Source organism: Pezoporus flaviventris, unplaced genomic scaffold (assembly GCF_033815535.1).
Source record: "Pezoporus flaviventris isolate CSIRO_AGI_PZ_B2104156 unplaced genomic scaffold, CSIRO_AGI_Pfla_v1 ptg000002l, whole genome shotgun sequence".
Taxonomy (NCBI): domain Eukaryota; kingdom Metazoa; phylum Chordata; class Aves; order Psittaciformes; family Psittacidae; genus Pezoporus; species Pezoporus flaviventris.
In genome coordinates, this window is record NW_026892550.1 from 50,722,717 (window position 1) to 50,736,405 (window position 13,689).

General features: G+C 45.3%; 1 protein-coding gene across 1 annotated transcript in view; it reads left to right on the plus strand.

Moving 5' to 3' along the window:
* Positions 1-527: 527 nt before the first annotated feature.
* TET2 (tet methylcytosine dioxygenase 2) overlaps positions 528-13,689 on the plus strand; it is a 73,814-nt gene continuing 60,652 nt past the window's right edge. Inside the window, exon 1 of the mRNA XM_061478095.1 lies at positions 528-685. Within this exon, the coding sequence (XP_061334079.1) occupies positions 656-685 (30 nt within the window). The 5' untranslated portion in view covers positions 528-655. The remainder of the gene's footprint in view (positions 686-13,689) is intronic.

Sequence of the window (13,689 nt, forward strand, 5' to 3'; positions counted from 1 at the left end):
CTGCCTGCGGACACGGGACTTCATTCTGGGGAAACCTGGGCAGATTTTATTATTTTAGATTGTTTTCTGTCTCTTCTGGACGGGAGCTTTTCTTTCACGCTGCCCGCCGGCTACCGAGCGGCGTTACCGGCTCCCAGCCCCCGCCGAGCCAGGGGGACAAGCAGGAGGGTTCCCGCGGCGTGGGAAAGCGCCGCCGGCCCCCGGGGGAAGAGAATGGCGATGGGGAGGGATGCGGGACGGGGTGCCCCGCGGACCCGGCTCCCGCGCGGCGCAAAGCGGTGCGAGCAGAAGAGAAAGGGGAGAGGGAGGAGAGGGCAAAAGGGGGGGGACGGGGACCCCCGAAAGGGCAAAGAACGGCAGCAACCGGACACCCCCCGTCAGGCGGTGCCGCGGGAGCGGTGACGGGGGCGCTCCCGCACCGGCTGCACGGGGGCGCCACGTGAAGGGAAGGGGTGCCATGTGGGGGGTGGTGGCGGGGGGAAAGGTGGGGGTGTGCATCGCGCGCTGGGCGGTGCGGCGCGCGGGGCGGGCACCGACGTCAGGGCGCCGCGTGCATATTGATGCGGGGGCCCGGCAGCTTTCGTCAAGGAGCAGAAGGAAGCAAGATGGCGGCCCTATAGGAGCGGGGAGCGCGGCGCCCGGCTGTGCGTGCTGGATGTCGGCAAGGCTGAGGGACGCGGCAGAGGTCAGAGCGGGACCCCCCCCCACCGCCCGCTTTCCCCGCGGCACCACGGGCTGTCCGCGGGGCCGCGCCGCGCTGCCGGGCGTCGTTTTGGGGGGTGGGCGCCGCCGCGGTTCCCCCAACATGGCTGACTGACAGAGGCGGCGGGGGGCGCCGCGGGCCACAGCCGCCCCCTCCCCGCGGGGCCGGCCCCCAACTTTGCCTCGCCGCCCCTCCCCGCGCCTTTGTCTGCGCGGCGGCGGCGGCGGGGGACGGCGGCGGCAGGCGCCCCGCTGCTTGAGCCCGCTCCGGTCGGCCGGCCGGCCGGCGGCTCCCTGCCGCGGGACTGCCCCGCTGGGACCGGCTTTCCCATCCCCAACCCGCGGGTTCCCGGGTCCCGAGCGACAGCAGCGGCGGCGGGTCCCGGCTTTGTGCCGCTCCCCGGCCCCGGTCGGACACAAAGGCGGGCGCAGCCTCGGGGAAGGGGGAAGAGAGGGGGGACTTGCGGAGTTTGGGGAGGACGGGAGCGGGGGGACAGGCGAAACGCGGTGCTGGGGGGCTCGGGAGAAGTGTGTGCGGCGGGGAGGAGGGGGCCTCGCTGCGGGGCCTTCGTTTTGCCGTGCGATCTACACGCGCGTTTTGTCCGCGTTGCTAAATCCTGCCGTCGGAGCCGCTTGCACAATGTGGCCACGGGAAGGGGGAGAAAAAGAGTTAGTTTCTCGTGTATGTTCCCCTAAAATAACGCTTTCGGCGAGGTCAGGCTTGTTCCCCGCCAGATGACAGACAAGAGCAGGAACCTGACCACATTGGCGAGCCGGACGCGCGGCACTGTGCGCTCGCATCGTGGCATTTATTGGCGTTAAATCACCCCCTCGGATACTAGCAATCGTTCTCGTGCCCTTAGTTAAAAGAAGGCTTTTCGGCTCGCGGTCTGAGTCTTGGTAATCTAGCAGACCCCTTTCTGCTAAGTAATTTTCCTTTTCGGAGGGTGAGGTGAAGGGAGAAGTGATGTGGTCTAGCGTGTGCTGCTTCCATCGAAATGTTGCAACCAAAGATCTCATCGTAAGATTTGTTTTCCATGATGAGCGGCATGGAAACGTGCGGGCTTTGAGCAGTGATCAGCAGCTCTGAATATCGGTTCAGCGTTATTCTTTTTATTATTTTTTTCCTTTTTGAATGTGAAGTTTAGGAGTTTCAGAGATTAGGAGGTAGTGTCCCTCCAGTGAAAGCAGGTCAGTGGGTGTTGTTTGTCGGCTAATGAGGCCGTTCCATTTGCATGTTAATGGCAGGTTGACTTACTGCAGCAGGGGGTGAGTGTAGTAACGTGTACATTCACATGTGTATCTGCGTGTGTATTCCACTACGGCACTTTCTCTTGTGGCTGTAAAGTGCAAAACAGGACGTGGTTGCCGAAGATATTCAACAGGGAGATGTTAATGGTCAAGAGTCGTGTATAAACTGATGATGGGGGGGGATCTGACAGAGTTAAAAGGAGGGGGAAAACAACACAGTAGTAGATGTGGTGTCCTTTTAAGAGATGCCCTTGGCGTGTCAGGCTGACCGTAGATTATAAATCATCTCTTCTTCTGGGAGTTAGACAAATTTCCTTAAGTGGTGTGTGATGAACATATTGGTTCCTCTTACCAGTAGCCACGGAAAATGAGCACGTTTCTCTGAGCTCTTAGGGTGCCTGCCCCTCAACTACTGTTACATTTCCCAAAACTTCTTTCATTCTTAGTGTTTTTTTTTCTTTTCCTATATGCCTTAATTTTTTGCACCCCTCCACGTAAAGGTAATCCTATGCAGTTTCTATATAGATTATAGTTTGTATCTCATTGCTAAAGGTCTGTGACTAAAAATGGCCATGTAACAGTCTTTAATAGACTGCCACACAGAAACGCTACTTCTCTGAGCTCTTTCTGTCTCAAACGCATAGCTCTTTAGCTGCTACAGTCCTTTGACATTTTCTGTTCTCACTTGCTACATATCTGTCTGGTCTGTTTTAAAAAAAAAAAAAAAAGACTCAAAACTGGATACAAACACTGATACTTTGTTGCATCTTCGTTAGACAGTTCTGTGTAGTTCTTTTCCTGCTCTCAATTTATAGTCTTTCTATTATGTGTAAGTCCCTTATGTCATGAAAACATCGGTAAATCTAGCAAGTCAGGAATTCTAGTTTGCCGGATCTGCTGCTGTTAACGCTTTGACAGAATGTGGATGTCTTGGATTTTATCCTAGAGAAAACCAACAATTTGGAATCAATGTAAATAAATCAGTGTTGGGCAATATTTTATCTCTTCCTCAGAGTCACGGAAAACATAGTGTGAACCCTGCCACTGAAGTCAGAAAACATTTAAACTTATCAAACAGGGGGTAGGGAGGAGGAAAGAAAGGGAAGGCAAAGGTGTGAAAAATAACAGTGCTTCAGTAGTGGGACTAAACTGCTGTTTACATGAAATAAAGAAGTCAAAAGTCATCTTTTGGTGTAAATAGTTCTTTCATTTTGGAAAGTGACATAAAAAAACCTTCGTGACGGCATTCAGGCAACCTCAGAAAGTGGCTAGGTATTGCCCATTTCAGAACTAATTACTAACAAACTTTCAAAAGAAGAAAAAGTTTAATGGGAGGCACTGAGCCTCCCGAATTTGCCGAACTATCACTGTTCATATTAAGGCTTTTAACAAGGACTTTGGCATTGTACTGATTTCTGGCTTTTAGCCAGGGAAACTGGTATTGTTTTGATATAGTGCGCATGGTCCTAGACTTTGGCATGTCAACATTGTTTAAAGAACAAGAAACGTGTGCCCACTGAGGAGTTATTATGACGGACAGATTTCCAAGGTCCCTTGTTGGCACCAGTGCTGTGCTGGGTAGCAGAAATGGGAGGTTGTAAATGTTTTGGTTTGTGGGTGCAGAATCAGGAGACCCTGAAGTTGTTGCTGGAACAGAGATTTCAGCAGCCAGAGTTGAAGGAACCGTTGTTCCCTCTCGCCCAGAGCACTCCAGATGCTGCTGGTATTGTGTCTCCTAAAGGAAGAGAAAAAACAACTCCCCACCCCCCACCTCATCATGTTGTGAATGCTCCATCCCTGGCAGTGTTCAAGGCCAGGTTGGACAGAGCCTTGGGTGACAAGGTTTAGTGTGAGCTGTCCCTGCCCATGGCAGGGGGGTTGGAAGTTGATGATCTTAAGGTCCCTTCCAATCCTAACTATTCCATGATTGTATAAATCTACTGTTCAGGTGTTGAAAAACACAAAGTTGGGACTGGACTAATGTTACTGACACTGTTTGGGATTACAGAGAGTGCTTCACTTTTAAGTTACTTGCATGGGCAGTAGAGTGGTTTTCTCAGAGTGTGCCTAAACAGTGACTTTAAATCCTTTGCTCTCTTTCGTTCTGAGTAGGAGATGTGTTGTGTGTTTCCACAAGTAAGGTTCTTCTTTAAAAAACTGTCCATTTTTCAAGGTGGAATTTCAGATGAGCTGTCAAATTTGGCTTGTCACAGACAGTGACCCTACTGCCTCTCTCACTTGACTGCCACACAGTAGCTCTAAGCTTGGTAGCAGCATCTGTAAGCCAGCTCCACAATTCAAGCCTGAAAGTGGTAGGACAAAGTTGCCAAGTTTCAAGTAGAGTTGGTGGTTCTTTTGGAAACTGTGCTGGAGAACACAACGACAGATGATTTTGCCAAATAATATACAGTATTTATGTAGTCCAGCTCTCTGATTGCTGTTAAGGCAGTCAGCCAGCAGCAGTAAGTGTTGTGACATCATTCTGAAAGGCAATGTGCTGGTTCTGAAATGGAGTGGGATGTACTATGATTCATTATTAAAAAAAAATAAAAATAAAAGCTGTAGTCTGAACAGAGATAAGGCATATGACTGCATCATGGCTGAATGCCAGAAAGGGAATTATATGAATCAATCACACTTGTAGCATTATTCCAATCCCATACTCTGTAAGGCAGTGAATACCTTCTTACTCATTTAATGATATTCTGCTGGAAAAATATCCTTTTGAACACTGAACAAGTAGCTAGTAACAAGTTGCCATAGTTCCAGTTGGTACAGTTTCAGATCATTACTGCTTGCGTGTTCGATTTGCATAGCTTGTCCCAATATCCTAGTTAATAAAATGTTACAAATGGAAAGTACCATGAGTAATCATCTTCTCAGTCATCCATTGAAAGAAGTCACTTCTGCCTTCCCTTAGGGTAGACAAGTATCTTAAAAGAAAAATCCACCCATTTCCCAAGGAATTGCTCTGTGGGTGGAGACAAAGGTGGTGGGTGAAGGAATAAAATTCTGAACCGTTAGCATCAGATGGACTAATCCCGAGGAAAGCTGATGACTGACCCCAAAAGGTTGTTTGGGTTAAAATACTGGGAGTGTGCCTCTCATTATGTAGCAGGGAGTAACAGAAGGAGAAGTAGGAAGAATGGCTAACTAATTTCACCCATGTATCTCTCTCTGTTCTTGGAAAAAAAAAAAATAAAAATTAAAGCCCTGCCTTACAAGAGGCTCAGAAAGAGTGTTTTACAAGTTGTTCATGGTAGAGGACTAAAATCTGGGGACAATTTAAATAAAGCTGCTATACTTAGAAAAACATTTTAACAATTAAAAGCCATAAAGATTTAGATTCCTGTCTGTCATTTCAAGCAGGCTTGTTCTTCTCTGTCAAACACCTTACAAAAAGCTGAATCATCTCAGCAACCTGAACAAAATTCAGGCTGTCCTTCAAAACCAAAGTTTTCCATGGAGGTGTGGATTTCAAGTTGGAGTGTTATTGTCATGCAGCATATATATCACAAGAAACCCCAGCAGGAGTATTCTTACAGGGAAATAAAGACTTGCAGTATGGAGGCTTCAATTTGACCTAATTCTCAGTGTGTTGTATTCCTCTTATTAAAAATAATAATAGAAAAAATAAAGGCAGTATTTCTGTTGCAGTGCATGATGGAATAGGCTTGTTCTATGCTAAAGTTCAGCAAGAAAGGAAAATTCAGCATCTTAATCCTAATCAAGGATGCCATTTCTTTTAAGACAATTTCAAAGAAGTGAGCAAGTGACTGGTCAGCTAGATAAGATATCCAGGAATAGCTAAATAACCAAATACCCCTTGGAAGTGTCTTCCATGGGTACAGGGCAGTAGCCCAGGCACTTTCTGGTTAATTACTGTGATGCAACGTAGACAACATGAAATAACATACTCTACAGCATTACCTCTGACCTCAAATATACTCCGTGTGGGTTCTCAGCATATGAAGATTGGTTTCACCAGGTGTATGCATAGGGGAGGAAAAGTTCCCAGGTTTAAGTCAAATTTTTTGGAGGCCTGTAAAGAAGATCATGACTTTACGTGAGCTACCCTATCCTTAAAGTTACATTTTGATGATAAAAATTTAAACAACTTCTCTGCTTAATCTCCTTTCTAATAATGCATAAACAGTCCAAGCTTTGTCTTCTAATGTCCTGGCGTGAGCTGCTTTAGGTCACATCATGTTGGAAAGTGATTTGGCTCCACTGCAGTAATAGTCTGGCTTACCAAGCGGGTAGATGTTTAGGTCAGGAGGATGACTCTCCATGCGGTTGCACGCACGTGGCTAGAGTGTTTACAAACAGTGTCCCAGCATCCTCGGCAGCTGCCTCGACGCAGCCAGTGAGGACAGAGTTCTAGGAATGTCCCTGGTCCTCACAGGCGGTGGAGGAGAGGAAAAACTAAAACCTCACAGTTTAAGAAAACATATCGCAGTTTGGATTTTGGCTGAGCTTTCTGCATCTGTGTTGCATTCTAGATCCTTGGGTCCTTTGTCAGATGCTGCTGTTTTTTTACCCCCGCTCGAGCGCAACGCGGGCTCTGTTGACGTGTTTGCCTGGAACAGATTGACCCTAAGTATGAGATGGGGGGTTAAGGGAATTGTTGCAAAGGTTTCAAATGATTTCTGTGCCTCCCCCTACCCTCTTAAAAAAATTATAAGGAATTCAATCCCTGAAAGTTTTCATGACAAAACAGCTCTTGCAATACAAGAATCCCACTGTAAATGGGTATATATTTTTCCTTAATGAGGCATGACTCACTGCCTGTTAGCATACTAGAACAATTCCCTTTTTAAAGAACAAAAAAAGAGACAGTGAATCCTACTAACTTTATAAGTAAAATCAAATAGCTGAAAGTCTTTATTACTTAATGAGACATGTTGACACAAAGAGGCGTTGCTGTTACGAAAGCTAATACCACTGCAAGGCAAGTTTTGGATCTCCATTAGACGTGAGAAGCTTGGTGAAGATTTCTGCATTTACTCAACCAAATGAATAATGCCACGAATGTGTTGTTTAAAGGGGGGGGGGGGAGGGAAAAAGGAGGGGGGAAAAGTGGTGGAAATTATTTGGGTTGTGTTGCCAAGATGGTTTCAGGAAGCACAGATGAAAATACATGGTAGCTGGTCAGAAGCACCCAACTGACAATATGTTTCATGCCCTCCCCTGTGGACCTAAACCAAAGCTGTCAGACAGGTTCTCATCTCCAAAGACACGTAAAGCCTGTACGGTGCGTGCACTGTGGGCAGAGATTCTGCTCCTTATCCAGAAACATTATTTTCCAGTCCCATGCACAGTTTTCAGACTTTCTCATGCAGTTTTGCAGCAAGTGCTTGGGATGGTGTGCAAAGTGCATTGCTTGCCATGTAAAAAGAATCCCAAGAACTGTTTTTTCCTAAGCAGTTGGTCCAAGTGTCTCTTCCATATTCTGAATTTGTCTAGATGAGTCATGGTATTCACCATCACACAACACAGTATGAAGGCCAGTCCACAGACCTTGTTATACACATAACTTCTGCTATTAATTGTATGTTCACATTGGCTGCTTTCATGTTATGTTTATGTTGATTACATCACTGTATTTTTGTTATTACACTACAGTGGTTCTCACCTGTCATTTATGAGACACAATTATTTGGGTCACATCCAGACCCTGCTTCTGTTTCACTAAGCTCTTCACCTCCTTTTGTTTTGTTTTCTGACTTCTTTTTGACCCACAGTTTCAATTACTCTTGCAGCAGCTGGCTAGCAGAAGGTAGAAAGCAAGAATAAATAATATATGAAAAAATATGTGACAAAGGCATTTCTGAGTTTGCATTGACTGCTTGTTCCTTCTCTGGCCACTTTTAGTGCTGTTAGAGGGATCAAAGGGCAAATGTTAACCCTGGGCCTAATGCTGACAGAAGAGTTTTGCCTTCAACTTCAGTGTCCTTTAGTAAAACTTCCCATATTTGTCCCTTAGCATGAGAGACATGCTGTTTGTGCAATACTCTCTCCCATTTCATGCCCCTGATACTTTTTTTTCCATCTTTGTTTAATCAATTTGTTCTTTCAGTACTACTTCACTTGTGTTTGAAGTCACATACTTTGAAGTTATACAATTTTTATACTTGCCAAAGGACACAAAACTCTTTCAGCTCTTATGTAAGCAAAAAGGAGAAAAGAATGATTGCATATTTCCTCTTGTGTGCAAGTAGCATTATTGTCCTGTTCATGGTAAAATCAGGAAAATGTATTGTTGCAGTAAAGCAGGAGTTGCTCCCCTTCTCCCAAAGTTACTAAAGTTCGCAGAAGTGAGATAGATATTTCCTTGAAGCTTGAAGTCTATGTATACCTTAACAAAAGGAATGCAATTTGTCCCTGAAAGAGAACATAAAAGGAGTGCAATTTGTCCCTGAAAGAGAACATATGAAAGCTGGAAAATACATTGGACTCGCCTCTCCCTGGAACATGGAGAAGTGGGCGTGTGTGTATGTATGTGTTACAGACCTTCACATATTGTCTTTTCAAATGACAAGCTTTCTGTTCCCCTAGCACTCCTTTGCTTATTTGTCTGTTTGACTTCAAACCAAAAAGGTCTGAGGTATTACTAAAATGGCAACGGTAAAAATCAAAACCACGAAAGTTGAACAACCGAAAAGGGTCAGACTTAACACTTATTTAACACACATAACCAGTAGACATTTTGGGGGAAAGAAAACCTATGCTAGTGATTCTCCATTCAACATGCAATCAGTTTGTGAGTGTACACGTCAATACCCAGGAGCAAGTGAAAATATTGACCAAAGAATGAAGAGCACTCTCAATATTCATAAACATGAAAAATGCACAACACAGAAAAATACAGCGTTTCAGTTCCTTGTTTTTTCTATGGTACTCTCCATACTTTCCACAGAACATTTTTTTCTCTTCAGATAAGTTTGGACCTGTACTTTTCTGTTTCCCTGTAATCCTTACTGCAGAGAAGAAGCTTTTGTCAGTGTGAGAAAATAGTAGAAAAAATAAAAATTGTGCTAATCTATTTTCTTTCTCTGTTACCATATGTAATGCCCAAGAAGTGAGAAACCAAGTAGGAAAGCAGATTTCTATGCATTTTTCCACTGTGCCTATGTTGTACAGTTGACAAGATGTCAAGTATAGGTGGCTTCCCTCCCGCCCCCAAATGGTGTCAGCTGACTTGTGATCCTGCAAACTGATGGCAGTCCTTGCCATTTTCACAAAGCTCTGTTCATTTTCCTTGGGCTCACAGAGCTGCAACAACCCGCTTGTGTAGAGGCGCTTGCAGGAGTGAGGCACCTAGTCACATATTTCTTCGTTGAGCAGGGAGGAAATGGACGGAAAGATGCAGGTATAGAACCTCCGAGCTAATTTTTGCTTTTGAAAAACCCAACCTTTTCAAAATAGTTGCAAGTTAACATGGATTTTTTGCTTTAAAATATAAGCTCTGGCTAATGGATTGAAAATAAGTTTTGCCTCTGGAAGAGTGAGTCTGTAACTACCTACCGAATAGCTGTTTTCTTCTTGAAACAACTGCTACTAGCTGGTTGGACAAGACAGAGCATGAGTTTAATTCAGGATGGCAACTCTTATGCTTCTAAATATAAAGAGAGTGGATAGAGTGAAATTAATTATTGCACGTTAGGAGGCACCTCATATCCCAGGCACAAAACAGAATCCTGCTGTGCTTGGGGCTGTACAAACATAGCATTTTTGTCCCAGTTTGCTGTTTAATTCAGTAGACAAAGAAAAGGGGTCTGGAAGTGCACAAGAGGCCAAAGTGTTAGTAACTCTTGTTTATAACGCAAAGCAGAGGCAGGCAGCTCCCTTCCAAAACCCAAAATATTTGCAGTAAATAAGGCAAAGCTGCTATTGCTACCTTCTCTGTCTGAGTGTTGCAGAGTTCCTACTCAGCATTGCTACAGTCTTTTCCCTAGGGTGCCAATATTAATGAGCAGCCAAAACATCCAAAGAGTAAGAGACAGGATACAAAATTAATAAGCAACAACTGAGAGCCAAAGCACACACAGATCACGCAACATGGCACAAACCCTGCTGAAGCCATTCGTTTCAAGCGCCTTTTTTTTTTTTTTTTTTTAACCCTAAAAGACATACAGGAAAGCTGTGGTGTAGATGGGAACTGAACCCGTATCTCCTAAGCCCGAGTGCTTTACCCATGACACCCTCTTTCCTGCTCATTCAGAGGTTTACAGATAGTTTTCTCTGCTTACTAAGATAACAGAAGTATCAATTTTAAGAAACAGAAACTAGACTCAGAAAGCAGCAGCTTTTCACTTCTTTCACAAGTTGGTTTTCAGTAGAATTTTCTGTTGATTGACAGCATGTTCTTGGGTTTTGCTGCATCAAGCTTCAGACCTTTAAACCAGTAATGCTCATCCAAAACAACCCAGCAAATGAATTACTGTCACTTATCTCCTTAGGAAAGAGGATGGCTTTTTGTGCACTGCTTTGACTGCAGCACTGTTGAAACCCTCCGCTCCCAAGTGAGAAAGGGTGCAGGAAAGGATGTTATCTCAGTTTTACTAGTGCTGCAGATGTCTCTGGGTGCCTCCAAATAAATAAGCAAAATGTCACAATGAGCTAATTATAATTAAAAATAGTTTGTTGTGCTGGTTAATTGCAGTGTGTGAAACAGGGTTGTGAAATGTCATTTCAATAAGTAGGTACTCCAATAACTCTCATTAACCTTTAATACCCTTGATCCTCCTATTCATTCAGGCAAGATTTCCCACAGTCTGCAAACTGTTCCTGCACATCAGCCCCAACCTACTACACAACTCCTGTTTTGATCTGTTTTATCAATTGAAGGTTTGTTAAGGGTTCACAAACCCTAACACTAACATCATACTCAGTAGCAGAACTCAAGGGAGAAGAAATGAACCACCGCCAAAACCAACTTTAATTTGTTGTCAGAAATTTCTGCCGGAGATGGGATGTGACACAACCGTAACAGTATTCATAGCTTTCTGTGCAACAGTCACCTGTTATCCTAGTCCTGAATCGAAGACAGGAAACTTTACTGTCTCTCTCTGGTATTTGAGAGTTCTTTTGCTGTGGGTAGTCATAGCTCAGCCCGCCTGTTTTGGTACATAGTGCATTTAACTGGGAGCCTACCCTAAGTAACTTCAGCACATTCACAGGCTCGTGATACAATCCCCGATGAAATGCATTTGGAAATAAAATCCAACGGGTAATTTAGCTCATGCAGCATCTCTGGATACTGACAGAGGCAGCTGACTGTGAAGAACAGATGGATTTTTCCCTGCCATGTTTCGAGATTCAATAGTGCTGCAAACTGCTTTGGAAAAGATGTAGCGGGAGCACTCAGACTTTCTTCCTGCAGTTGCTGTTCTCCCCATGTCGGTTTGGAGGCTCAGCCGGCCGTGTCCCCACGTGGCTTGCGTGCACGTGGCTGCGCTGTTTACAAACACCATCCCAGGTGTCCCCAGGGCGAGAGGGTGCCACGCTGTGGGACCCAGCTCCCTTCACGTAGCTTGTGAGACACCCTGGTTTTCACCCATATTCATGGCTGCTCATAGCAATTGTGGCCAAAGGCAGGGCTGCGGTGGGCTGGTGGAGTCTACTAGCTCACATGGGTTTGCTCAGTTTACACTTAAGCAAAATTCAGGCCAGGGGTTTAGAGCAAGGCTGTCCGTGCTGAGTCAAAAATAGAAACTTCATTGCTTGATAGAGTAGTAGCACTGGAAAGCACTATCTAGACACACACCAGCGAGGAAGGTGCTTTTCTGCTTTCCAGAGATGCTGTTAGGGAATTGGGTAACATTTACAGTACGGCAGGATTTCAGAAAGTCTGTGGGAATGAATGGGCCCTTTTTTTTTAATTTCCCACTAACAAACTGGGGAGGATCACTTTTTTGTCCAGGTTGTTGATGGGTCTCAATGGAACACAAGTAGCTTGGAGCACTTAGTATTTGAAACTGCAGTTGCATTACCACTGGGAGAAGACTGTCTTGGTTTTGCTTTGTTTCAGCAGGCCGTTGGCTTCCAGCAAGAAAAGAGGCTTGAACAGCTGTGTATTGCTGCATTAAATGGCTTCCCATAGCTGAGGCACAAAAAGACAAAGCATGCTTCTTTCCAGCCACTCAGCTAAAATTGTATTGACTTACTTTTTGCCACTCCCCTCATGAGTTCAGAGTTCAAGGACTCATGTATCTACTGTACCTTGAGTTCAGATAACAATATACAGCTACATGGAGGGAACCAAACAGCAAAGTTCCTGTTCTTCAAAGACAAGCATTTTTCTGTGCTTGCTCCCCTGTTTTGTTTCGGGGTGTGCGCTGTTTATTTTTCTACTTTTGTTTTACTCTCCCTCCCCACAACCCTCCCGCTCACTCTCTGCTGCTTGCACACCATCTTCCAGCCGCCTCTCTGGCTTGCCTGGCTGAGAAGTGCAGACTCAGCAGGGACTGGTAACACTTTAACTCTTTGTCCTATTCTCAGCTTTCCCAGCAAAGGTCAAAGGAAACGAGACTTACAGCTGCACTTGAAACAGAGCCACTATAGGAGGGAGGGACAGCAACCACAGGCTGTTGCACCCCACCATTTTTTTTTTTCTTTTTCCTGAAGCATATAAAGTACATGGCTAGGGTGAGACGAAACTTTCTATAGGCTTTGGGTGGCTGTATCTGCTAATTTCTCGTTAAGAGGAAATGAAAGACTTGGGACTTCTGTTTGTACCGGCCATATCTAGCTTCACGCAACCTCTACTGATACAAACAGAAATAATTTAGGAGTTACTTCCTCAAATGGCTGAAACGTGATCTTAATTTCATCAGTGCAAAGCCAGCAGAAAGCTGTTACAGGCACGAAGTCTCAGTTATCTGCTTCTGAAGTCATTTTGGAAACTTTGGCTATGTGCCCTTATACAATTATTTTTCCTAATAGCTATAGTTTTTCATTGTGTTGTGGGACCACACTGGCTCCAACTTCAGTGACTTAGGGCAGAAATGAGTTTTATTTTTCTTGAGAGCAATTCAGCACTGCCCTTTACTTAGAGCTGAGAGAAGGAACCTGCCTGGACACCATCAACTTTTGCACATGTGTGCCACATACAGAGAAAGGTTCCCATTTGCCCTTCAGACAACTCACCGTGGTGTTTCACAGGGCTGCAAGGGGTGCACGCCAGTGCCGGGAGTGTTGGCGCTAGTTGGCTTAGTGACATCGACACTGGCGCCAAGGTTTACCTCTCGGCTCAGCACTCTAGGTCATGCTAGTGTCTCACCACGTGTTCCCACGCACGTGGCGGCAGTGTTTACAAACATGACCCCAGAACTCTTACGGGCAGTTATGAAAGAGTCAGCGAATGCCACATCCCGCGTGCAAGGGTGACCGAGATCGCCGGTGCTGGGAGTGAATAGCGGAGCGCTCGGACTGAACGCAGGCTCTGAGAGCACATAGGGTGTTCAAGGCAGATGATATTGCTCCCAAACTGTTTTGAAATATCATTGCCACCATGAGAGAGTTTTCCACCGTAATCTAAATATAGCTACTATTAACTAGCAGGAGTGGTGGGTAAGTGATTCAGCAGCTCAGGGATAGAAGTGACTGTGTTCTTCAGCTCCGTAAGTCTGTTTCTGTGTTGAACTGACTCAGAAAGCATGTAGAATTTTCAAAGTGGGAAGGAACTGCAAAGCTGACTTACTTTAGCTAAAGGAAAAGAACACTCTGTAATCA